This window comes from Pseudophryne corroboree, chromosome 10 (genome assembly GCF_028390025.1).
Source record: "Pseudophryne corroboree isolate aPseCor3 chromosome 10, aPseCor3.hap2, whole genome shotgun sequence".
Lineage (NCBI taxonomy): Eukaryota > Metazoa > Chordata > Amphibia > Anura > Myobatrachidae > Pseudophryne > Pseudophryne corroboree.
The window spans coordinates 127775749-127803207 of NC_086453.1; the positions used below are offsets into that span (position 1 = coordinate 127775749).

General features: G+C 49.9%; 1 protein-coding gene and 1 long non-coding RNA gene across 2 annotated transcripts in view; one reads left to right on the forward strand and one right to left on the reverse strand.

The window, feature by feature from the left end:
• Positions 1-16391, reverse strand: part of LOC134966218 (uncharacterized) — a 33913-nt gene extending 17522 nt beyond the window's left edge. Inside the window, exon 1 of the long non-coding RNA XR_010188606.1 lies at positions 16244-16391. This is a non-coding gene — a long non-coding RNA (uncharacterized LOC134966218). The remainder of the gene's footprint in view (positions 1-16243) is intronic.
• Positions 16392-16482: 91 nt separating this feature from the next.
• GRWD1 (glutamate rich WD repeat containing 1) overlaps positions 16483-27459 on the forward strand; it is a 125856-nt gene continuing 114879 nt past the window's right edge. The window contains exon 1 of the mRNA XM_063942783.1: positions 16483-16979. Within this exon, the coding sequence (XP_063798853.1) occupies positions 16940-16979 (40 nt within the window). The 5' untranslated portion in view covers positions 16483-16939. The remainder of the gene's footprint in view (positions 16980-27459) is intronic.

Sequence of the window (27459 nt, forward strand, 5' to 3'; positions counted from 1 at the left end):
AGGTGGAACGAAGAAACCACCTTAGGTAAATATCCGGGACGAGTCCTAAGAACCGCCCGGTCACGGTGAAAAATCAGATATGGGGAACTACAAGACAAGGCACCCAGATCCGACACTCTTCTAGCAGAGGCAACAGCCAGCAAGAACACCGCCTTAAGGGAAAGCCACTTAAGGCCAGCTGAACCCAGGGGTTCAAATGGAGGCTCCTGCAATGCCTCCAAAACCACCGACAAGTTCCAAGGAGCCACAGGCGGGACATAGGGAGGTTGGATACGCAACACACCCTGAGTGAAAGTATGAACATCAGGTAAAGTCGCAATTTTTCTCTGAAACCACACCGACAAGGCCGAAATATGAACCTTGAGGGAGGCCAGACGCAGGCCTCAATCTAGGCCCTGCTGCAGAAAAGCCAAAAGTTTGGCTGTATTAAACTTGGAAGCGTCATAATTATTAGATGCGCACCAAACAAAGTAGGAATGCCAGACCCTATAGTAAATCCAAGCAGAAGCCGGTTTCCGGGCCGGCAACATAGTTTTAATGACCTCTTCAGAAAAACTCTTAGCCCTCAAGACGGAAGCTTCAAGAGCCACGCTGTCAAAGACAGCCGGGCTAGGTCCTGGTAGACACAGGGGCCCTGAATGAGGAGGTCTGGGCGTTGTGGAAGCAGAAGTGGATGCTCTGACGATAGGCCTTGCCGGTCTGAGAACCAGTGCCGTCTGGGCCACGCCGGAGCTATGAGAAGCAGATTTCCTTTTTCTTGCTTGAATTTCCGAATTACCCTGGGCAGGGGTGACACCGGAGGGAACACGTACGGCAGCCGAAACCTCCACGGCACCGCCAGCGCATCCACGAATGCCGCTTGAGGATCCCTTGTCCTTTGTCACAACTGAGGGCCTGAGCTGACGGGAGGCAGCCTCAGTTGTAGGGGCTGAGATGTAACGGAACCTGGGAGGTTGTATCAGACCCCTAGACATGTAAGTAACATATAGAAGAAATGCCCGAATGCAGTGTAGGAGGATAGCAGGGTGTCGGACCTCTCCCATAACGGTGATGCCCAATCAAGGGCTGAGCCACTGAGAAGAGAGATAATGTAGGCAATTTTTGTACGGTCACTGGGAAAATTGCCAGGTTGTAGCTCAAACTGAATCTCACACTGGTTGAGAAATCCCCTGCAGAATCTTGGAGATCCGTCAAATTTTGCTGGCGTTGGAAGATGAAGACGTGGAGCAGAAATGGGTAAGGTGGGTGGGGTCATAGCTGGAGTCACTGTGGTTGACGCACCGGACGCGTCTGATCCACGGAGGGTTGTCTGAATCCCATCCAGCCGAGTAGAGAGATCCTGGAGACAGCGGATGATGTGGCCCTGTGCAGTCTCCTGATGTTCAAGTCGGGCTGCCAGTTCTTGCATCGGCCTGGCCGCTTGATCCTGGTCTCCGGCTGGATTCATATGGTCAGTGCTTACTGTCACAACTGAGGGCCTGAGCTGACGGGAGGCAGCCTCAGTTGTAGGGGCTGAGATGTAACGGAACCTGGGAGGTTGTATCAGACCCCTAGACATGTAAGTAACATGTAGAAGAAATGCCCGAAGGCGTGAACACGACAACCAGGGTAAAAGTCAATGATGTTTATTTATGACAAACTCCGTAACACAGCAGCAGTAAAAGAAAACATAAAAATCAGCAGAGGATAAATACAGTTCCTGGGTTCTACAGGGTGGCAAGGGCCACAGGGCTCTGGTAGTGTGAGATAGTTCTTATAATCTTCTAGTTGGAAAGTCCTTACCAGGCCCGACTGTAGCAATGGAGATAGCCCAGGATCGTACCAGCTGGTGTTCCAGGAAAAGCTGGGCTGCTGTGGATAAAACGGCTGCTGTGGGTACTGGCTGGAACCAGACTGATGTTGGCACGGAGTGGATACTGGCTGGAACCAGTTAAATGATAAATGTAGCTTGAGAGCGATGAAATATGAAGTGATGTTTGGAGCTTGAGAGCGGTGAAATAATAATGCCGGTGATAAATGATAATCTGTAGAAAAGGGTACCGGCACTTTAAGAAGAGCTGATCTCTGCTGGAAGCTGATTGCTGTAAGCAGGTGGATCCGTAGCTGGAAGCAGATGAATCCAAATGGATAGGAGAGTCAGGCTACACCGCAGATGGAATGCTGGTGCGGGTCTCTTTAGTGGAGGTTTGGAGATAGGAACTGGAACCTGGAAAACAACCACAGGAGAGAGACAAACTGGAACAAGGTTTGACAACCAAAGCACTGACGCCTTCCTTGCTCAGGCACAGAATACTTATACCTGCAGCAAGGAAGGGATTGGCTAGGCAATTATGCAGATTAACATTGCAAACAGTAGATTGGTGGAAATGAACAGATGACAGAATCCAAGATGGCTGCGCCCATGCAGACACTTGGAGGGAAGTTTGGTTTGTAATCCATGTGGGAATTAAAACAGTAATGGCGGCGCCAGCCACAGGAGACAGGAGACGCCAGACTGATAAGTGCACATTTAACCACGCGGGCACAGCGGAGGCCGCGGCTGACGTAATCACCACTCTGACACTCTGCATGCAGAAACTCAGGAACAGCGGCGGAGGCCGCGGGAGACGCCATTCCGGATGTTACAGGCGTTGCGGTGACCGCGTCTCAGAGTGACAGGAGAGGAGGCAGGAATGTGGACATCAGTATGACAGATGGGATCTGGTCCTGGAACGCTGAGCCAGCCTTAGAAGGCATCTGAAGGGTAAGTAATGGCGTCCAGATACCCGGATCGTGACATCCTTGCTCCGAAGACCGGAACCTTGTGATTGTGTCGAGACGCCATCAGAACTACATCTGGAAGACCCCACTTTTCCACTAGGAGTTGAAACACTTCTGGATGGAGGCCCCACTCACCGGCATGCACGTCCTGACGACTGAGAAAGTCCGCTTCCCAATTCAGGACTTCCGGAATGAATATTGCCGATATGGCCGGTAGATGGCGTTCCGCCCAACGTACAATCCGTGAGACTTCCTTCATTGCCAAACGGCTTTGAGCGCCGCCTTGATGATTTATGTAAGCCACTGTGGTGGCGTTGTCTGACTGTATTTGAACAGGACGGTTCTGAATTAAATGCTGGGCCAGGTTCAACGCATTGAAGACCGCCCGCAATTCCAGAATGTTTATCGAGAGGAGAGATTCCTCCTTGGTCCACCGACACTGAAGGGAGTGTTGTTCCAGCACCGCGCCCCAACCTCTTAGACTGGCATCTGTCGTCAACAGGACCCAGTTGGATATCCAGAAGGGACGGCCCCTGCACAACTGTTGGTCCCAGAGCCACGAAAGTAGCGACAGACGGACCTCCGGAGTCAATGAGTTCATGTGAGACCTGATCCGGTGAGGCAGGCCATCCCACTTGGCTAGAATCAGCCTCTGGAGGGGGCGAGAATGGAATTGAGCATACTCCACCATGTCGAATGCTGAGACCATGAGGCCCAGCACCTGCATCGCCGAATGTATCGACACTTGCGGACGAGAAAGGAAGCAACAAATCCTGTCCTGAAGCTTTAGGACTTTCTCCTGAGACAAAAACAACCGCTGGTTGTGAGTGTCCAATAGCGCTCCCAGGTGCACCATGCTCTGAGCAGGGACCAGGGAGGATTTCTTCCAGTTGATGAGCCACCCGTGGGCTTGTAGAAACCGGACCGTCATATCCAGATGACACAGGAGAAGTTCTGGGGAATTTGCCAGGATTAACAAGTCGTCCAGGTACGGCAGTATCCTGACCCCTTGACGGCGGAGTACCACCGCCATCATCACCGCCATTACTTTGGTGAAGACTCGCGGAGCCGTTGTTAAACCAAAAGGTAACGCCTGAAACTGGTAATGAAGGTTGCCAACAGCGAACCTCAGGTATTGCCGATGTGACGCTGCTATAGGAATATGCAGGTAAGCATCCTGTATATCCAGGGAGACCATGTAGTCACAAGGTTCCAAGGCCAGAACTATAGAGCGAAGGGTTTCCATACGGAACTTGGAAACCTTCACAAACTTGTTCAATGCCTTGAGGTTGAGAATGGGCCGGGAGGACCCATTCGGTTTCGGGACTAGAAACAGCGGAGAATAGTACCCCCGGTCCCTCTGAGCAAGAGGCACCTGTACTACAACTCCTGTATCCAGGAGGGTCTGTACCACCGAATGCAGAGTGTTTGCCTTTGTCTGGTCCGACGGGACATCTGTCTGGCAAAATCGACGAGAGGGTCAGTTTTTGAAGGCTATGGCGTAACCTCAAGTGACGACTTCCCGTACCCAGGCATCTGAAGTGGTCTTCAACCATTCCTTGGTATACCCTAGAAGCCGGCCCCCCACCCTGGGAACCCCCAGGGGGAGGCCCGCCCCGTCATGCGGCAGGCTTATCGGTCTTGGAAGCTGGCTGACGGGCAGCCCAGGCTCTTTTGGGCTTCGGCTTACCAGGTTTGGAAGTGCGGGCCTGCTTGTGGTATGCCTGACCTTTTGCTTTACCTGAAGGGCGAAAGGACGTACCTTTAGCCTTCGACACAGAAGGAGCAGTACTTGGCAGACAGGCAGTTTTGGCAGTAGCCAAGTCAGCCACTATCTTATTTAAGTCCTCCCCAAACAGAATATCTCCCTTGAAAGGGAGTACCTCCAGGGTTTTTCTAGAGTCCAGATCCACAGACCAGGATCTCAGCCACAATATCCGGCGAGCCAGAACTGATGTAGTAGAGGCCTTGGCTGCTAGGATACCGGCATCCGAAGCCGCCTCTTTAATATAGCGAGAAGCTGTGACAATATATGACAAGCATTGTCTAGCATGGTCAGAGGAGATTTCAGTATCTAACTCCAGGGTCCACGCTTCAATAGCCTCAGCAGCCCATGTAGCTGCAATATGGGGCCTTTGCGCAGCACCCGTGAGGGTGTAAATCGCTTTCAGATAACCCTCCACACGCTTATCCGTAGGCTCTTTTAGAGACATGACGGTAGTGACAGGCAGAGCTGAGGAAACCACCATCCTGGCCACATGTGAGTTCACTGGAGGAGGCGTTTCCCAATTCTTAGACAGCTCTGGCGCGAGGGGATAGCGAGCCAGCATCTCCTTCGTACCCGGGTTTTCCCAGGGTTCCTGACGTATATCCACTAGGTGGTCAGAGTGAGGTAAAACTTGTTTAACCACCTTCTGACGCTTGAACCTATCTGGTTTCTTAGGAGGGACGGATGGCTCGGGATCATCCGTAATCTGTAGAATTAACTTAATAGCCTCCAAAAGATCAGGAACATCCACATGTGAACTACCCTCCTCATCAGCCGTATCTGAGTCAGAACCTGTGGGGTCAGTATACGTGCCGTCTTCATCAGACGAGGTGTCAGTGACAGCAGTGGATTGTGAGGAGACAAGCGCTCGCTTAGAGGACCCCTTGGACTTAGGCGAGCGATGGTCAGACTTTTTAGTAGTCAGGGACTGGTTCAACTTCTTTAACTGAGCAGATAAATCGTCTGCCCATGGCGGGTTAGCTGCAGGGACCACATACGGTTGTACCGGCATTGGGGTTTCCATAGAGGTTGTTAGTTTATGAACTAGCATATGCAGAAGCGTGGAAAAAGCGGCCCACGGTGGGTCAGTATGTGCCTCCGTTGCCACAGTCCCACTGGGGGGCAAGGAGCCCCCAGAACCAGAGCCCACAGCTGCTATATTCTCCCCATATGGGTCTGTGGCTTCAGCAACACTGGCAGTGTGTTCAGCCCCAGAACTGTTACCCTCAGAAGCAGACATGATATAACTTGCAGTATGAGGTAACACAGTACAATTATCAGCAGCACTATGGCCCTCATTCCGAGTTGTTCGCTCGGTATTTTTCATCGCATCGCAGTGAAAATCCGCTTAGTACGCATGCGCAATGTTCGCACTGCGACTGCGCCAAGTAACTTTACTATGAAGAAAGTAATTTTACTCACGGCTTTTTCTTCGCTCCGGCGATCGTAATGTGATTGACAGGAAATGGGTGTTACTGGGCGGAAACACGGCGTTTCAGGGGCGTGTGGCTGAAAACGCTACCGTTTCCGGAAAAAACGCAGGAGTGGCCGGGGAAACGGTGGGAGTGCCTGGGCGAACGCTGGGTGTGTTTGTGACGTCAACCAGGAACGACAAGCACTGAAATGATCGCACAGGCAGAGTAAGTCTGGAGCTACTCTGAAACTGCTAAGTAGTTAGTAATCGCAATATTGCGAATACATCGGTCGCAATTTTAAGAAGCTAAGATTCACTCCCAGTAGGCGGCGGCTTAGCGTGTGTAACTCTGCTAAATTCGCCTTGCGACCGATCAACTCGGAATGAGGGCCTATATCTCTAAACCCAAACCCCTGCGCAGTGTAGTCAGCACTAGCAGAGATAAAGGAGAGATATGGTAACTAAATCACAGAGAAAAATACGTAATACAGTATATCTTTGTGAAAATCCTATATTAGATAAAACCTGACGCACCAAGCCCCCTCAGGTTGTAGAATATAGCGATAGCAGGTTGAGTGAAAATAAGAATTTACTCACCGGTAATTCTATTTCTCGTAGTCCGTAGTGGATGCTGGGAACTCCGTAAGGACCATGGGGAATAGACTGGCTCCGCAGGAGACTGGGCACTCTTAAAAGAAAGATTAGGTACTATATCTGGTGTGCACTGGCTCCTCCCTCTATGCCCCTCCTCCAGACCTCAGTTAGGGAAACTGTGCCCGGAAGAGCTGACATTACTAGGAAAGGATTTGGAATCCAGGGTAAGACTCATACCAGCCACACCAATCACACTGTACAACTCGTGATAACCATACCCAGTTAACAGTATGAACAACAACTGAGCCTCAGTAACAGATGGCTCATAACAATAACCCTTTAGTTAAGCAATAACTATATACATGTATTGCAGAGAGTCCGCACTTGGGACGGGCGCCCAGCATCCACTACGGACTACGAGAAATAGAATTACCGGTGAGTAAATTCTTATTTTCTCTGACGTCCTAGTGGATGCTGGGAACTCCGTAAGGACCATGGGCAGGCCCGGCACTACCCGCTCAGCGAAGGGATGCAGTGCAGGGAGGCGCTGGGACGGAGAGGCGCTCCCCCTGCTCTGCATTCCTTCCCTGCTGCGCCGTCCTGTCCCCCCTGCTGCTGCTGCTGCCAGTGCTGTGTCTGTCACTGTATGACAGGCACTGGCAGCGGGCACCTGCAGCATGAAAAGCTTCCTCCCTCCCTTCACCTGTGACAGCGCCGAGTACGGGACACAAGGGGGCAGAGCTACGTGGGCCGGAAGGGGGCGGAGCTACATGGACCAGGCTGCTGTACAGAGGGAGACTGGCTTAGGTAAGTGGAGGGTGAGAGAGAACTTGAAGTGTGTATGTGACGTGTGTGTATATGGTGGGTGTGTATGTGTGTGTATATATGTGTGAATTGTGTGTGTGTGAGGTATGTCCGTGCGCGCGCTTTATGGACGCTACTACTGGGGGGCATTACGTATAACGACGCTACTACTGGGGGGGGCATTACATGTAACAACGCTACTACTACTGGGAGGGGCATTACATATAAGGACGCTATTACTACAGGGGTGCACTACGTATAAGGACGCTACTACTACTGGGGGGGCATTACGTATAAGGACGCTGTTACTACAGGGGTGCACTACGTATAAGGACGCTACTACTACTGGGGGGGCATTACGTATAAGGACGATACTACTACTGGGGTGCACTACGTATAAGGACCCTACTACTACTGTGGGGGGCATTACGTATAAGGACGCTACTACTGGGGGGGCATTACGTATAAGGACGCTATTACTACAGGGGGGGCATTACGTGTAACAACGCTACTACTGGGGGGAGGATTACGTGTAAGGACGCTACTACTACTGGGGCTGGGGGCATTATGTATAAGGACGCTACTACTACTGGGGGGGGGGCATTACGTATAAGGACGCTACTACTACTGGGGGGGGGGCATTACGTATAATGACGATACTACTACTGTGGTATAAGGACGCTACTACTACTGGGGGGGCATTACAAATAAGGACGATACTACTACTTGGGGGCATTATGTATAAGGACGCTACTATTACTGGTAGGGCATTATGTATAACATTGCTACTACTACTGGGGGGAGGGCATTACGTATAAGGATACTACTACTGGGGGCGCATTACGTATAAGAACGCTACTACTACTGGGGGGCATTACGTATAAGGACGCTACTACTACTGGGGGGACATTACGTATAAGAACGCCACTACTGGGGGGCATTACGTATAAGGACGCTACTACTACTGGGGGGACATTACGTATAAGAGCGCTACTACTGGGGGGCATTACGTATAAGAACGCTACTACTACTGGGGGTGCACTAAGTATAAGGACGCTACTACTACTGTGGGGGGCATTACGTATAAGAACGCTATTACTACAGGTGGGGGAATTACGTGTAACAACGCTACTACTGGGGGGGGGCACTACGTATAAGGACGCTACTACTACTGGGGGGGGCATTACGTATAAGGACGCTATTACTACAGGGGGGGGCATTACGTGTAACAACGCTACTACTGGGGGGGGGGGGGCATTACGTGTAAGGACGCTACTACTACTGGGGCTGGGGGCATTATGTATAAGAACGATACTACTACTGGGGTGCGCTACGTATAAGGACGCTACTACTACTGGGGGGGGCATTACGTATAAGGACGATACTACTACTGGGGTATAAGGACGCTACTACTACTGGGGGGGGCATTACAAATAGGGACGATACTACTACTTGGGGGCATTATGTATAAGGACGCTACTATTACTGGTAGGGCATTATGTATAACATTGCTACTACTACTGGGGGGAGGGCATTACGTATAAGGATACTACTACTGGGGGCGCATTACGTATAAGAACGCTACTACTACTGGGGGGCATTACGTATAAGGACGCTACTACTACTGGGGGGACATTACGTATAAGAACGCTACTACTGGGGGGCATTACGTATAAGGACGCTACTACTACTGGGGGGACATTACGTATAAGAACGCTACTATTGGGGGGCATTACGTATAAGGACGCTACTACTACTGGGAGGGCATTACGTATAAGAACGCTACTACTACTGGGGGGCATTACGTATAAGGACACTTCTACTACTGGGGGTGCACTACGTATAAGGACGCTACTACTACTGTGGGGGGCATTACGTATAAGAACGCTACTACTACTGGGGGGCATTACGTATAAGGACGCTACTACTACTGTGGGGGGCATTACGTATAAGGACGCTACTACTACTGGGGGTGCACTACGTATAAGGACGCTACTACTACTGTGGGGGGCATTACGTATAAGGACGCTACTACTACTGGGGGCATTACGTATAAGAACGCTACTACTACTGGGGGGGCGTTACGTATAAGGACGCTACTACTACTGGGGGTGCACTACGTATAAGGACGCTACTACTACTGGGTGGCATTTTGTATAAGGATGCTACTATTACTGGGGTGCATTACATAGAAGGACGCTACTACTACGGGTGGGGCATTACGTATAAGATTAATAAGATTGTACTACATTGTGGCGTAATTTTAAATGGGGGTACTACTGTGTGGCCATGCCCCTTACTTGTGAGACCACAACCCTTTTCCCGGCGCGCGCTAAAGGAATATTGGAGGGCGCAAATTTATAGTTTGCAGGGGGGCGCCGAACACCCTAGCACTGGCCCTGACCATGGGGATTATACCAAAGCTCCCAAACGGGCGGGAGAGTGCGGATGACTCTGCAGCACCGAATGAGCAAAGGCAAGGTCCTCCTCAGCCAGGGTATCAAACTTGTAGAACTTAGCAAATGTGTTTGAACCCGACCAAGTAGCAGCTCGGCAAAGCTGTAAAGCCGAGACCCCTCGGCAGCCGCCCAAGAAGAGCCCACCTTCCTTGTGGAATGGGCTTTTACTGATTTAGGATGCGGCAATCCTGCCGCAGAATGAGCTTGCTGAATCGTGTTACAGATCCAGCGCGCAATAGTTTGCTTTGAAGCAGGAGCACCCAGCTTGTTGGGCGCATGCAGGATAAACAGCGAGTCAGTTTTCCTGACTCCAGCCGTCCTGGCTACATAGATTTTCAAAGCCCTGACTACATCTAGTAACTTGGAGTCCTCCAAGTCCCTAGTAGCCGCAGGCACCACAATAGGTTGGTTCAAATGAAACGCTGATACCACCTTAGGGAGAAATTGGGGACGAGTCCTCAATTCTGCCCTGTCCATATGGAAGATCAGATAAGGGCTTTTACACGACAAAGCCGCCAATTCTGACACACGTCTAGCCGAAGCTAAGGCCAATAGCATGACCACTTTCCACGTGAGATATTTTAGCTCCACGGTCTTAAGTGGCTCAAACCAGTGGGATTTCAGGAAATCCAACACAACGTTAAGATCCCAAGGTGCCACTGGAGGCACAAAAGGGGGCTGAATATGCAGCACTCCCTTAACAAACGTCTGAACTTCAGGCAGTGAAGCCAGTTCTTTTTGAAAGAAAATAGATAGGTCCGAAATCTGGACCTTTATGGATCCTAATTTTAGGCTCATAGTCACTCCTGACTGTAGGAAGTGCAGGAATCGACCCAGCTGGAATTCCTCTGTAGGGGCCTTCCTGGCCTCACACCAAGCAACATATTTTCGCCATATACGGTGATAATGTTGTGCTGTCACGTCTTTCCTAGCCTTTATCAGCGTAGGAATCACTTCATCTGGAATGCCCTTTTCCGTTAGGATCTGGCGTTCAACCGCCATGCCGTCAAACGCAGCCGCGGTAAGTCTTGGAACAGACAGGGCCCCTGCTGTAACAGGTCCTGTCTGAGAGGCAGAGGCCATGGGTCCTCTGAGATCATCTCTTGTAGTTCTGGGTACCAAGTTCTTCTTGGCCAATCCGGAACGATGAGTATAGTTCTTACTCCTCTCTTTCTTACAATCCTCAGTACCTTGGGTATGAGAGGAAGAGGAGGGAACACATAAACCGACTGGTACACCCAAGGTGTCACTAGTGCGTCCACAGCTATCACCTGAGGGTCTCTTGACCTGGCGCAATATTTTTTTAGCTTTTTGTTGAGGCGGGACGCCATCATGTCTACCTGTGGCCGTTCCCAACGATTTACAATCAGCGTGAAGACTTCTGGATGAAGTCCCCACTCTCCCGGGTGGAGGTCGTGCCTGCTGAGGAAGTCTGCTTCCCAGATGTCCACTCCCGGAATGAACACTGCTGACAGTGCTAGCACGTGATTCTCCGCCCATCGAAGAATCCTTGTGGCTTCTGCCATCGCCATCCTGCTTCTTGTGCCGCCCTGTCGGTTTACATGGGCGACCGCCGTGATGTTGTCTGACTGAATCAGCACCGGTTGGTTTTGAAGCAGGGGTTCTGCTTGACTCAGGGCATTGTAAATGGCCCTTAGTTCCAGAATATTTATGTGAAGGGAAGTCTCCTGACTTGACCACTGTCCTTGGAAGTTCCTTCCCTGAGTGACTGCCCCCCAACCCCGGAGGCTTGCATCCGTGGTCACCAGGACCCAGTCCTGTATGCCGAATCTGCGGCCCTCGAGAAGATGAGCACTCTGCAGCCACCACAGCAGAGACACCCTGGCCCTCGGGGACAGGGTGATCAGCCGATGCATCTGAAGATGCGATCCGGACCACTTGTCTAACAGATCCCACTGAAGATCCTTGCATGGAACCTGCCGAAGGGAATTGCTTCGTAAGAAGCTACCATTTTTCCCAGGACTCGCGTGCAGTGATGCACCGACACCTGTTTTGGTTTCAGGAGGTCCCTGACCAGAGATGACAATTCCTGGGCCTTCTCCACCGGGAGAAACACCTTCTTCTGTTCTGTGTCCAGAATCATGCCCAAGAACAGCAGACGCGTCGCAGGAATCAGCTGCGACTTTGGGATATTCAGAATCGAGCCGTGCTGTTGCAGCACTTCCCGAGATAGTGCTACGTTGACTAACAACTGCTCCTTGGACCTCGCCTTTATAAGGAGATCGTCCAAGTACGGGATAATTATATCTCCCTTCTTCCGAAGGAGTATCATGATTTCGGCCATTACCTTGGTAAATACCCTCGGTGCCGTGGACAGACCAAACGGCAACGTCTGGAATTGGTAATGACAGTCCTGTACCACAAACCTGAGGTACTCCTGGTGAGGTGGGTAAATGGGGACATACAGATAAGCGTCCTTGATGTCCAGCGACACCATAAAATCCCCCTCTTCCAGGCTTGCAATAACCGCCCTGAGCGATTCCATTTTGAACTTGAACTTCCTTACATAAGTGTTCAAGGATTTTAAATTTAGAATGGGTCTCACCGAACCGTCTGGTTTCGGTACCACAAACATTGTGGAATAGTAACCCCGTCCCTGTTGAAGGAGGGGAACCTTGATTATCACCTGCTGAAGGTACAGCTTGTGAATAGCCGCCAGCACTACCTCCCTTTCCCTGGGAGCCGCTGGCAAGGCTGATTTGAGGTAACGGCGAGGGGGAGTCACCTCGAACTCCAGCATGTATCCCTGAGATACCACTTGTAGAACCCAGAGATCCACCTGTGAGCGAACCCACTGGTCGCTGAAGTTCCGGAGACGCGCCCCCACCGCACCTGGCTCCACCTGTGGAGCCCCAGCGTCATGCGGTGGACTTAGTGGAAGCAGGGGAGGATTTTTGTTCCTGGGAACTTGCTGTCTGGTGCAGCTTTTTTCCTCTACCCCTGCCTTTGGGCAGAAAGGATGCGCCTCTGACCCGCTTGCCTTTCTGAGGCCGAAAGGACTGTACTTGATAATACGGTGCTTTCTTAGGCTGTGAGGGAACCTGAGGTAAAAAAGTCGACTTCCCAGCTGTTGCTGTGGATACGAGGTCCGAGAGACCGTCCCCAAACAATTCCTCACCCTTATAAGGCAAAACCTCCATGTGCCTTTTAGAATCAGCATCACCTGTCCACTGCCGAGTCCATAATACTCTCCTGGCAGAAATGGACATTGCATTAATTCTAGATGCCAGCCTGCAAATGTCCCTCTGTGCATCCCTCATATAAAAGACGACGTCCTTTATATGCTCTATGGTTAGCAAAATAGCATCCCTGTCGAGGGTATCAATGTTGTCTGACAGGGTATCAGACCATGCTGCTGCAGCACTACACATCCATGCTGAAGCAATAGCAGGTCTCAGTATAGTACCTGAGTGTGAATATACAGACTTCAGGATAGCCTCCTGCTTTCTATCTGCAGGCTCCTTTAGGGCGGCCGTATCCTGAGACGGCAGTGCCACCCTTTTAGATAATCGTGTGAGTGCCTTGTCCACACTAGGGGATGTCTCCCAGCGTAACCTATCCGTTGGCGGGAAAGGGTACGCCATCAGTAACCTCTTAGAGATCACTAGTTTCTTATCAGGGGAACGCCACGCTTCTTCACACAATTCATTTAATTCATCAGATGGGGGAAAAGTCACTGGCTGCTTTTTCTCCCCAAACATAATACCCTTTTTAGTGGTAACCGGGTTAATGTCAGAAATGTGCAACACATTTTTCATTGCCGTAATCATGCATCGGATGGCCCTTGTGGACTGTACATTTGTCTCATCCTCGTCTACACTGGAGTCAGACTCCGTGTCGACATCTGTGTCTGCCATCTGAGCTAGCGGGCGTTTTGGAGCCCCTGATGGCCTCTGAGACGCCTGGGCAGGCGCGGGCTGAGATGCCGGCTGTCCCAAGGCTGTTACGTCATCGAACCTTTTATGTAAAGAGTTGACACTGTCGGTTAATACCTTCCACATATCCATCCACTCCGGTGTCGGCCCCGTAGGGGGCGACATCACACTTATCGGCTCCTGCTCCGCCTCCACGTAGCCCTCCTCATCAAACATGTCGACACAGCCGTACCGACACACCGCACACACACAGGGAATGCTCTGACTGAGGACAGGACCCCACAAAGTCCTTTTGGGAGACAGAGAGAGAGTATGCCAGCACACACCACAGCGCTATATAACACAGGGATTTTCACTATACTGAGTGATTTTTCCCAATAGCTGCTTATTAACACAAATTGCGCCTAAATTTAGGTGCCCCCCCTCTCATTTTTACCCTTGTTGTACTGGATACTGCAGGGGAGAGCCTGGGGAGCGTCCTTCCAGCGGAGCTGTGAAGAGAAAATGGCGCTGGCTGTGCTGAGGAAGATAGCCCCGCCCCCTCAGCGGCGGGCTTCTCCCGCTTTTTATAATGTTAATGGCGGGGGTTTTTGCACATATACAGTGTTATACACTGTATTATGTGCTATTTGTGCCAAAAAGGTAAACTAATTGCTGCCCAGGGCGCCCCCCCCCCCCCCCAGCGCCCTGCACCCAACAGTGACCGGAGTGTGTGGTGTGCTATGGGAGCAATGGAGCACAGCTGCAGTGCTGTGCGCTACCTTAATGAAGACAGGAGTCTTCAGCCGCCGTTTTTCATCTTTATCTTCCGTCTTCTGGCTCTGCAAGGGGGACGGCGGCGCGGCTCCGGGAACGGACGATCGAGGTCGGGCCCTGTGTTCGATCCCTCTGGAGCTAATGGTGTCCAGTAGCCTTAGAAGCACAAGCTAGCTGCAAGCAGGTAGGTTTGCTTCTCTCCCCTCAGTCCCTCGTAGCAGTGAGTCTGTTGCCAGCAGATCTCACTGAAAATAAAAAACCTAACAAATACTTTCTTTTCTAGTGAGCTCAGGAGAGCCCACTAGGTGCATCCAGCTCTGGCCGGGCACAGATTCTAACTGAGGACTGGAGGAGGGGCATAGAGGGAGGAGCCAATGCACACCAGATATAGTACCTAATCTTTCTTTTAAGAGTGCCCAGTCTCCTGCGGAGCCCGTCTATTCCCCATGGTCCTTACGGAGTTCCCAGCATCCACTAGGACGTCAGAGAAAGACACGAAATGGACATCACTTAGCTATCAAATGCACACACAGATAGTCACAGTTTATACAATGCAGAGGTTATTACTGACAATAATACTGCACTGGACTAGCTTACACAACTGTATAACAACAGGCTTGCCTACCCTCCCTCATTTAGCAGGAGGCTCCCGATTTTTAACTGACCCTCCCGCTGCCCCGCAAACATTGCCAGCCCTCCCGGTTTTTAAGTTTCTCCTTGCAAATCCGGACTGCGCATGCGCGAGTCCGGAAATGCGGGGGGCGGGACTTACACTGGAACAGTCACTTGCGGTGGTCGGCCACAGCTGGGTTGAGAGTAGCGGTGGCCAGTGCCGTAACTAGGCATTTTAGCGCTGTGTGCAAGAAACGACAGTGGCGCTCCCCCCTCATGCAAGATAGGGGCAGTGCGCGCCCCAGGCGCGTGCAAAATTTATAGGGGCGTGGCTTCACGGGGAAGGGGCGTGGCCACAAAATAATAGCAATTCATACTACGGTGCACAGTAGTCTACATTATTCAAATTACGCTGCACAGTAGCACCACTACACCAGGTAGAGCCCCTTTTATACATTACAGCAGACAGCATCCCCCTTTTTACACATTACAGCAGACAGTCCCCCTTTTTACACATTGCGGCAGCCAGTCCCCTTTTTACACATTGCGGCAGCCAGGCCCCCTTTTTACACATTGCGGCAGCCAGTCCCCCTTTTTACACATTGCGGCAGCCAGGCCCCCTCTTTACACATTGCGGCAGCCAGTCCCCCTTTTTACACATTGCGGCAGCCAGTCCTCCTTTTTACACATTGCGGCAGCCAGGCCCCCTTTTTACACATTGCGGCAGCCTGGCCCCCTTTTTACACATTGCGGCAGCCAGCCCCCTTTTTACACATTGCGGCAGCCAGTCCCCCTTTTTACAGCCAGTCCCCCTTTTTACACATTGCGGCAGCCAGGCCCCCTTTTTACACATTGCGGCAGCCAGGACCCCTTTTTACACATTGCGGCAGCCAGGCCCCCTTTTTACACATTGCGGCAGCCAGTCCCCCTTTTTACAGCCAGTCCCCCCTTTTTACACATTGCGGCAGCCATCCCCCTTTTTACACATTGCGGCAGCTAGGACCCCTTTTTACACATTGCGGCAGCCAGGCCCCCCTTTTTACACATTGCGGCAGCCAGTCCCCCTTTTTACAGCCAGTCCCCCCTTTTTACACATTGCGGCAGCCATCCCCCTTTTTACACATTGCGGCAGACGGTGACCCCCTGAGAGAGAGAGAGAGAGAGAGAGAGAGATACTTACCATCACCCTGCTGGCAGTCGGGCTCCTCGTGCAGCTCCCTCGGTGCAGGCAGTGAGGTGAGAAGGAGGAGGAGGGAGGGGGAGCAGGGAGCCGCAGCAGCGCTATGTCATTGGTAGTAAGCGCCGATGCAGCATCCCCCTCTCCTTCCGTATTGGCTGCCCGGCGCTGCTGTGGATGCTGGGATGGAGGAACCTTATCCCAGCATCCACAGCAGCGCCGGGCAGCCAATACAGAAGGAGAGGGGGATGCTGCAGCGGCGCTTACTACCAATGACATAGCGCTGCTGCGGCTCCCTGCTCCCCCTCCCTCCTCCTCCGCTGCCCGGCGCTGGTCCTCTTCTCCCTCCACAGCGCGGCGCACGGCGCACAAAGCAGAGGCGGCATGTAATGAGTCAATTTGACTCATTAAATGCCGCTGGCCGTGCGCCCTCAGGGCAACTGCGCTGTGTGCCAAGCCCACTTGGCACACACGTAGTTACGGCCCTGGCGGTGGCGTCAGACTTTCTGTGACCCGGGAGGTGTCTGCGCAGCAGCAGCGTGTGAACAGTGTGCAGAGAAGCCACCTGTACAGTGAAGCACATAACCCGGCAGCCAGGGCTCTGCTTCTTCACTCTGGCTGGCCCCGCCCACCACACTCACAGTGGGCTGTGTGTATCAGCTCGTCTTCCTGCTTCTGCTGCTCCTGGAAGTGGCTTCCATGGGCTCCCTGCTCTTTACAGGAGGGAGCAACAAACCAGGTGGGTGCTATATATACTGGGGGGGTTATATGGGGGAAGGGGAGGTGTAATATGTAGTGTGCTGCTGGGTGTAATATGGGGAGGGGGGCTGTGTAATATGCAGTGTAATGTGCACTAGGTGTAATATGGAGGAGGCAGTGTAATATGGGGGGGCTGTGTAATATGCTACTGGGTGTAATATGGAGGAGGCAGTGTAATATGGGGGGGCTGTGTAATATGCTACTGGGTGTAATATGGAGGAGGCAGTGTAATATGGGGGGGGGCTGTGTAATATGCTACTGGGTGTAATATGGAGGAGGCAGTGTAATATGGGGAGGCTGTGTAATATGGGGGGGGGGCTGTGTAATATGCTACTGGGTGTACTATGGGGGTGCTGTGTAAAATGTAATGTGCAATTGGGTGTAATATGGGGGAGCTGTGTATGCTGTGCATAATGCAATATAATATCGTACTGGGTGTAATATGGGGAGGGGAGCTGTGTATAATGTAGTGTAAAGTGCAACTGGGTGTAATATGGGGGGGGTCTATGTAAAGTGTAATTCAATGTGCTATTGGGTGTAAAATGGGAGGGTATATGCTGTGCATAATTCAATGTAATAGGTACTGGGTGGAATACGAGGGGAGGGGGACTGTGTAAAAGGTAATGTAATGTAGTACTGGGTGTAATATGGGGGAGGTTGTGTATAATGTCATGTGATATGGTGCTGTGTATACTTGGTGCAATATGAGGGATGTGGGCTGTGTATAATGTAATATATTATGGTGCTGTGTGCAGGGCCGTAACTACCCCTATTGTCCGTACGCATAGTTGTTGACAGCTGCAGCGCTGTCTGAGGTGTATTTACAGCAGGCAGCGGTGCTGCTGAAGACGTGGAGCAGTGGGTCCCGGAGCAGCTCACAGAAGAGGGTGATTTATGTACGCGACTGCTGTTACATTGTCCGCCTGGATCTGCACATGACGGTCTTGAAGAAGATGTACCGCTTGTTGAAGGCCGTTGTAAATGGCTCTTAGCTCCAGCACGTTTATGTGAAGGCAGGTTTCCTGATGTGACCAACGTCCTTGGAAGTTTTCTCCCTGAAAGACTGCTCCCCAGCCTCGGAGACTTGCATCCGTGGTTACCAGGACCCAGTCCTGAATCCCGAACCTGCGTCCCTCTAGTAGGTGAGAGCTGGGTAACCACCACAGGAGCGAAATCCTGGTTTTGACGACAGGATTATCTTTCGGTGCATGTGTAGGTGTGACCCCGACCACTTGTCCAACAGGTCCCACTGGAATACTCTGGCATGGAACCTGCCAAACTGTATGGCCTCGTAGGCCGCCACCATCTTCCCCAACAACCGAATGCACTGATGGATCGACACACAGGATGGTTTCAGTATCTGTTTTACCATTTTCTGTATTTCCACCGCCTTTTCCAAAGGCAAAAATACTCTCTGAACTTCTGTGTCCAGATTCATCCAGAGGAAAGACAACCTTGTCGTTGGTTCCAACTGTGACTTTGGGTAATTTATGATCCACCCGTGTTGTTTGAGTATTGACAGAGAGAGTGATATGTTTTGTAACAACTGCTCCCTGGATCTCGCCTTTATCAGGAGATCATCCAGATAAGGAATTATATTGACTCCTTTCTGACGAAGGAGGACCATCATCTCCGCCATCACCTTGGTGAATACCCTCGGCGCTGTGGAGAGGCCAAAAGGTAACGTCTGGAATTGGTAATGGCAATCCTGAACCGCAAATCTCAGATAAGCCTGGTGAGGAGGATAAATGGGAACATGCAGGTAAGCATCCTTTATGTCCATCGACACCAAGTAGTCCCCCTCCTCCAGACTGGCAATCACCGCCCGAAGTAATTCCATCTTCAACTTCAACCTTTTCAGGTAGCAATTCAGATCCTTTAGGTTTAGGATCGGTCTGACCGAGCCGTCCGGCTTCGGAACAACAAAGAGGCTTGAATAAAAACCCCGCCTGGTCTTGACATAATTTTTGGATTGCTGCTGTTACTGCTTCTCTCTGGTGTAGAAACTGGCAAGGTCGATTTGAAAAATCGGCATGGGGGAATGTCTCCAGTTTGTATCCCTGGAATACTATCTGCAACACCCAGGGATCCAGGCCAGACAGAATCCAACCTTGGCTGAAGAGTTTGAGACGTGCCCCCACCCGAGCGGCCTCCCGCAAGGGAGCTCCAGCGTCATGCTGAGGATTTGGCAGAAGTAGGGGTAGACTTCTGCTCTTGGGAACCTGGAGACGCTGTGGGCTTCTTTCCCCTTCCTCTTCCCCTACCTGCAAAGAAGGGGGAACCTCTTGTCTTTTTGTATTTATTGGGCCGAAAGGACTGCATTTGCGGGTGATAGGTCTTTTTTGCTGGTGCAGGTGCAGAGGGCAAAACTGTCAACTTACCTGCGGTAGCCGCCGAGACTAACGCATCCAGGCCATCGCCAAATAAGGCCTCACCTTTATATGGGAGAGCCTCCATGTTTCTTTTGGAATCTGCATCCGCGTTCCACTGGCAAATCCACAATGCCCGCCTAGCCGATACTGCCATGGTAGCGGCTTGTGAACTGAAGAGTCCAATATCCTTCATTGCTTCCAGCATGTAGGCGGCAGCGTCCTTGATATTCCCTAACTTAAGGAGTATCTCATCTTTATCAATCGTGTCAATTTCTGATGACACACTTTCTGACCATTTTTCAATAGCGCGACTCACCCACGCGCAGGCAATAGTGGGCCTGAGCAGTGTACCATTGGTAACATAAATGGATTTCAATGTCGTTTCCATTTTACGGTCTGCCGGCTCCTTAGGTGAAGCCGTGCCAGGTGCAGGGAGAATTACCTTCTTTGTCAACCTGGATTTCTTTTCCTTACATAAATAAGCCTTCTCCTGAGGTACAGGAGTGGTTTCTGTAACCTCCAACACGTCCCTTATAGCCACAATCATATATTGTATACTTTTTGCCAATTTATGATCTATCTCTCTGGAGTCACTATCGCCGACACAAGAATCAGAGTCCGTGTCGGTATCAGTGTTTACAACATTCGCAAATGGTCTCTTATGTGACACAGAGGGGCCGCCTGCATAAGGAATAACAGCATCCTGAAAAATCACATCTTCCACAGATTTTCTCCAGCATGCAGCCTTAGATTCAGACTTATCTAATCTTCGGTTAATCAGATGCATACTGTCACGTATCTCTTTCACCCATGCAGGCTCTTGTTGTGCCGGCAGCGCCACCACATTACAAGTCTGTGTCCCTAAAATGGCTTCCTCTGGGGAGGAACTCCCTGCCTCAGACATGCCTCACATGTGTACAGCGCACTCACAGACACACTGGGACTTATTTGGGGACAGACCCACAGTAAAATCTGTCAAAGGGACACAGTACAGGAGAAGCCAGTTCACAATCCAAGCACCAGTATGCTATGACAGAATGCCCACAGCCAAATAGCGCTTTTAAACAGTAATTCACACTATTAAATGCACCACAATCGCTTTGTGCCCCCCCTTAATAGCACCCTGTACTTGTCAGAAGTGGAGGAGAGGACCAGCGTGTTCTCTGCAGACTGAGGAGAGAGAGAAAATGGCGCAAAGCAGTGTGCTGGCTGCCTGAGGAAGAAGCTCCGCCCCCGCAATGGCGCGTCCTTACACTCAGTACACATTATGATATTTATACTGGCGGGAGTAGGGCTGTGCCCGCGGCATCTTATGCCCCCATTTAGGCAGTTTGAGGTATATTTTTGCTGCCCAGGGTGCCCCCCCCCCCCCCCGCGCCCTGCACCCTGCAGTGCCTGTGTGTGTGGGCAGCAATGGCGCGCTGCGCTCCCGCCAGCCGTGCCGTACCTCAGCCATCACTTACTTGATAGAAGTTCATTCTTCTCATACTCACCTGTCTTCTGACTTCTGGCTCTGCGAGGGGGGTGACGGCGTGCTGTGGGAGTGAGCATCTAGACACACCTAGCGTTCAGTACCCTTCAGGAGCTAATGGTGTCCTATCAGCCAGAAGCAGAGCCATGAAACTCTTTAGGAAGTTGGTTCTGCTTCTGCCCCCTCAGTCCCATGAAGCAGGGAGTCTGTTGCCAGCAGTTCTCCCTGAAAATAAAAAACCTAACATAAGTCTTTTCAGAGAAACTCAGTAGAGCTCCTCAGAGTGCATCCAGTCTGCCTGGGCACATTTCTAAAACTGAGGTCTGGAGGAGGGGCATAGAGGGAGGAGCCAGTTCACACCCAATGAAAAGTCTTAAGAGTGCCTATGTCTTCTGCGGATCCCGTCTATACCCCATGGTCTTGATGTGGTCCCCAGCATCCTCTAGGATGTATGAGAAAAGTATTTGGACAGCCACCGATTGTGCAAGTTGACCCACTTGATCATAGGTACACTTCAACTGTGAGAGACAGAAACTGAAAAAAAGAAACAGGAAATCACTTTGTATGATTTTTAAACAATTTACTTGTATATTCTTGTGGCAAATAAATATTTGGACACCTACCAAGCAGCAAGATTTCTGGCTCTCACCGACCTGTTACTTCTTCTTTAAGAAGCTCTTCTATCCTCCACTCGTTACCTGTTTGAACTGGTTATTTGTATAAAAGACACCTGTACACACCCTCAAACAGTCAGACTGCTACCTCTCTACCATGGCCAAGACCAGAGAGCTGTCTAAGGACACCAGGGACAAAATTGTAGAGCTGCACAAGGCTGGGATGAGCTACTCGACAATAGGCAATCCGCTTGTTAAGAAGAGATCAACTGTTGGCGCAATTATTAATAAATGGAAGAAATACAAGATTACTGACAATCTCCCTCGACCTGGGGCTCCATGCGAGATCTCACCTCGTGGGGTATCAATGATCCTGAAAATGGTGAGGAATCAGCCCAGAACTACACGGGGGGACCTGGTCAATGACCTCAAGAGAGCTGGGACCACAATCACAAAGGTAACCATTAGTAACACACTACGTCGTCATGGATTGAATTCCTGCAGCGCCCGAAAAGGTCCCCCTGCTTAAGCCAGCACGTGTCCAGGCTTGTCTAAAGTTTGCCAGTGACCATCTGGATGATCCAGAGGAGGATTGGGATATGTAATGTGGTCAGATGAGAGCAAAATCAAACTTTTTGGTATAAACTCCACTCGCCGTGTTTGGAGGGAGAAGAATGGTAAATGGCATCCCCAGAACACAATACCCACTGTGAAGCATGGGGGTGGAAACATCATGCTTGGGGGCTGCTTTTCTGCAAAGGGGACAGGACGACTGATCCGTATTAAGGAGAGGATGAATGGGGCCACGTATCGTGAGATTTTGGCCAAAAAACTCCTTCCCTCAGTAAGAGCATTGAAGATGGAACGTGGTTGGGTCTTCCAGCATGACAATGACCCCAAACACACCGCCCTGGCAACTAAGGAGTGGCTCCGTAAGAAGCATTTCAGGGTCCTGGAGTAGCCTAGCCAGTCTCCAGACCTCAACCCAATAGAAAATCTGTGGAGGGAGTTGAAAGTCCGTGTTGCCCGGTGACAGCCCCAAAACATGACAGATGTAGAGAAGATCTGCATGGAAGAGTGGGCCAAAATTCCTGCTACAGTGTGTGCAAACTTGGTCAAGAACTACAGTAAACGTTTGACCTCAGTAATTGCCAACCAAGGTTATATTACAAAGTATTGAGTTAAACTTTTTGATTGTCCAAATATTTATTTTCCGCAAGAATATACAAATAAATTGTTTAAAAATCATACAATGTGATTTCCTAGGTTTTTTTTCAGATTCTGTTTCTCACAGTTGAAGTGTACCTATGATGGAAATTACAGACCTCTCTCATCTTTTTAAGTACGTCAACTTGCACAATCGGTGGCTGTCCAAATACTTTTTTGCCCCACTGTATATATATATATATATATATATATATATATATATATATATATATATATACATATACAGGTTAAGTATCCCTTATCCAAAATTCAAAATCCCACATTTTTGTGTCCCCTACTGAGATAATGACGTATATATTATATGTTATGTGTATTTATAGATATATTATATAGATATATCACATAATATATATATATATATATATATATATATATATATATATATATATATGTGTGTCATTATCTCAGTAGGGGAATCAAAAATGTGTGATTTTCAATTTTGGATAAGGGATACTCAACCTGTATATATATATATATATATATATATATATATATATATATATATATATATATATATATATATACATATATATAAAATAAGATTTTAAACCTACTGGTAAATCTTTTTCTCGTAGTCCGTAGAGGATGCTGGGGACTCCGTAAGGACCATGGGGATAGACGGGCTCCGCAGGAGACATGGGCACTTTACGAAAGACTTTAGATCTTGGTGTGCACTGGCTCCTCCCTCTATGCCCCTCCTCCAGACCTCAGTTAGAGAAACTGTGCCCAGAGGAGACGGACAGTACGAGGAAAGGATTTTTGTTAATCCAAGGGCAAGATTCATACCAGCCACACCAATCACACCGTATAACTTGTGATATACTACCCAGTTAACAGTATGAAACCAACATAGCATCAGTCCAAGACTGATGAAAACTATAACATAACCCTTATTTAAGCAATAACTATATACAAGTCTTGCAGAAGTAGTCCGCACTTGGGACGGCCGCCCAGCATCCTCTACGGACTACGAGAAAAAGATTTACAGGTAGGTTTAAAATCTTAATTTCTCTTACGTCCTAGAGGATGCTGGGGACTCCGTAAGGACCATGGGGATTATACCAAAGCTCCCAAACGGGCGGGAGAGTGCGGATGACTCTGCAGCACCGATTGAGCAAACAGGAGGTACTCCTCAGCCAGGGTATAAATAAGAATTTACTTACCGATAATTCTATTTCTCGGAGTCCGTAGTGGATGCTGGGGTTCCTGAAAGGACCATGGGGAATAGCGGCTCCGCAGGAGACAGGGCACAAAAAAGTAAAGCTTTTACCAGATCAGGTGGTGTGCACTGGCTCCTCCCCCTATGACCCTCCTCCAGACTCCAGTTAGGTACTGTGCCCGGACGAGCGTACACAATAAGGGAGGCAATTTGAATCCCGGGTAAGACTCATACCAGCCACACCAATCACACCGTACAACTTGTGATCTAAACCCAGTTAACAGTATGATAACAGAAAGAGCCTCTTAAAGATGGCTCCTTAACAATATAACCCGAATTTGTTAACAATAACTATGTACAGTATTGCAGATAATCCGCACTTGGGATGGGCGCCCAGCATCCACTACGGACTCCGAGAAATAGAATTATCGGTAAGTAAATTCTTATTTTCTCTATCGTCCTAAGTGGATGCTGGGGTTCCTGAAAGGACCATGGGGATTATACCAAAGCTCCCAAACGGGCGGGAGAGTGCGGATGACTCTGCAGCACCGAATGAGAGAATTCCAAGTCCTCTTTTGCCAGGGTATCAAATTTGTAGAATTTTACAAACGTGTTTTCCCCCGACCACGTAGCTGCTCGGCAGAATTGTAATGCCGAGACCCCTCGGGCAGCCGCCCAAGATGAGCCCACCTTCCTTGTGGAATGGGCCTTAACAGATTTAGGCTGTGGCAGGCCTGCCACAGAATGAGCAAGTTGAATTGTGTTACAAATCCAACGAGCAATCGTCTGCTTAGAAGCAGGGGCACCCAACTTGTTGGGTGCATATAGTATCAACAGCGAGTCAGATTTTCTGACTTCAGCCGTCCTTGAAATGTATATTTTTAAGGCTCTGACAACGTCCAACAACTTGGAGTCCTCCAAGTCGCCAGTGGCCGCAGGCACCACAATAGGTTGGTTCAGGTGAAACGCTGATACCACCTTAGGGAGAAAATGCGGACGAGTCCTCAGTTCTGCCCTATCCGAATGGAAGATTAGATAAGGGCTTTTATAAGATAAAGCCGCCAATTCAGATACTCTCCTGGCGGAAGCCAGGGCCAGTAACATAGTCACTTTCCATGTGAGATATTTAAAATCCACCTTTTTCAATGGTTCAAACCAATGGGATTTGAGGAAATCTAAAACTACTTTTAGATCCCACGGTGCCACCGGAGGCACCACAGGAGGCTGTATATGCAGTACTCCTTTAACAAAAGTCTGTACCTCAGGAACTGAGGCCAATTCTTTTTGGAAGAATATTGACAGGGCCGAAATTTGAACCTTAATAGATCTCAATTTGAGACCCATAGACAATCCTGATTGTAGGAAATGTAGGAAACGACCCAGTTGAAATTCCTCCGTCGGAACACTCCGATCCTCGCACCACGCGACATATTTTCGCCAAATGCGGTGATAATGTTTCGCGGTGACTTCCTTCCTTGCCTTAATCAAGGTAGGAATGACTTCTTCTGGAATGCCTTTCCCTTTTAGGATCTGGCGTTCAACCGCCATGCCGTCAAACGCAGCCGCGGTAAGTCTTGAAAGAGACAGGGACCCTGTTGTAGCAGGTCCCTTCTCCGAAGTAGAGGGCACGGGTCGTCCGTGACCAACTCTTGAAGTTCCGGGTACCAAGTCCTTCTTGGCCAATCCGGAGCCACTAGTATTGTTCTTACTCCTCCTCACCGTATAATCTTCAATACCTTTGGTATGAGAGGCAGAGGAGGAAACACATATACTGATTTGTACACCCAAGGTGTTACCAGTGCGTCCACAGCTATTGCCTGTGGATCTCTTGACCTGGCGCAATACTTGTCCAGTTTCTTGTTGAGGCGAGACGCCATCATGTCTACCATTGGTCTTTCCCAACAGTTTATTAGCATGTGGAAGACTTCTGGATGAAGACCCCCCTCTCCCGGGTGAATATCGTGTCTGCTGAGGAAGTCTGCTTCCCAGTTGTCCACGCCCGGGAAGAACACTGCTGACAGTGCTATTACGTGATTCTCCGCCCAGCGAAGAATCTTGGCAGCTTCTGCCATTGCACTCCTGCTTCTTGTGCCGCCCTGTCTGTTTACATGGGCGACCGCCGTGATGTTGTCCGACTGAATCAACACCGGTTTTCCTTGCAGGAGTGGTTCCGCCTGGCTTAGAGCATTTTAGATTGCTCTTAGTACCAGAATGTTTATGTGAAGAGACTTTTCCAGGTTCGTCCATACCCCCTGGAAGTTTCTTCCTTGTGTGACTGCTCCCCAACCTCTCAGGCTGGCGTCCGTGGTCACCAGGATCAAATCCTGTATGCCGAATCTGCGGCCCTCCAATAGATGAGCCTTTTGCAACCACCACAGAAGATATACCCTTGTCCTTGGCGACAGGGTTATTCGCAGGTGCATCTGAGGATGCGACCCTGACCATTTGTCCAACAGATCCCTTTGGAAAATTCTTGCATGGAATCTGCCGAATGGAATTGCTTCGTAAAAAGCCACCATTTTTCCCAGGACTCTTGTGCATTGATGTACAGACACCTTTCCTGGTTTTAGGAGGTTCCTGACAGGTCGGATAACTCCTTGGCTTTTTCCTCGGGAAGAAAAACCTTTTTCTGAACCGTGTCCAGAGTCATCCCTAGGAACAGCAGACGTATCGTCGGAAAACAGCTGCGATTCTTGGAATATTTAGAATCCAGTCGTGCCGTCGAAGAACTACTTTAGATAGTGCTCTTCCGACCTCCAACTGTTCTCTGGAACTTGCCCTTTTTAGGTCGTGCAAGTAAGGGATAATTTAGATGCCTTTTTTCTTTGAAGAAACATCTATTTCGGCCATTACCTTGGTAAAAAGGCCCGGGGTGCCGTGGATAATTCAAACGGCATCGTCTGAAACTGATATTGACAGTTCTGTACCACGAACCAGAGGTACCCTTGATGAGAAGGACAAAATTTGGACATGGAGGTAATCCTTGATGTCCAGGGACACCATATAGTCCCCTTTTTTCCGGTTCGCTATCACTGCTCTGAGTGACTTTATCTCGATTTGAACCTTTTATGTAAGTGTTCAAAACATTTTAGATTTAGACTATGTGTCACCAAGCCGTCTGGCTTCAGTACCACAATATAGTGTGGAAAAATAATACCCTTTTCCTTGTCGTAGGAGGGGTACTTTGATTATCACCTGCTGGATATACAGCTTGTGAATTGTTTCCAATGCTGCCTCCCTGTCGGAGGGAGCCGTTGGTAAAGCAGACTTCAGGAACCTGCGAGGAGAAGATGTCTCGACTCTCCAATCTTTACCCCTGGGATAATACTCGTACGATCTAGGGGTCAACTTGCGAGTGATCCCACTGCGCCCTGAGACTCTTGAGACTACCCCCCCACCTTGAGTCCGCTTGCACGGCCCCAGCGTCATGCTGAGGACTTGGCAGACGCGGTGGAGGGCTTCTTTTCCTGGGAAAGGGCTGCCTGCTGCAGTCTACTTCCCTTACCTCTATGTCTGGGCAGATATGACTGGCCTTTTGCCTGCATGCCCTCATGGGAAAGGAAAGATTGAGGCTGAAAAGACGGTGTCTTTTTTAGCTGAGATGTAACTTGGGGTAA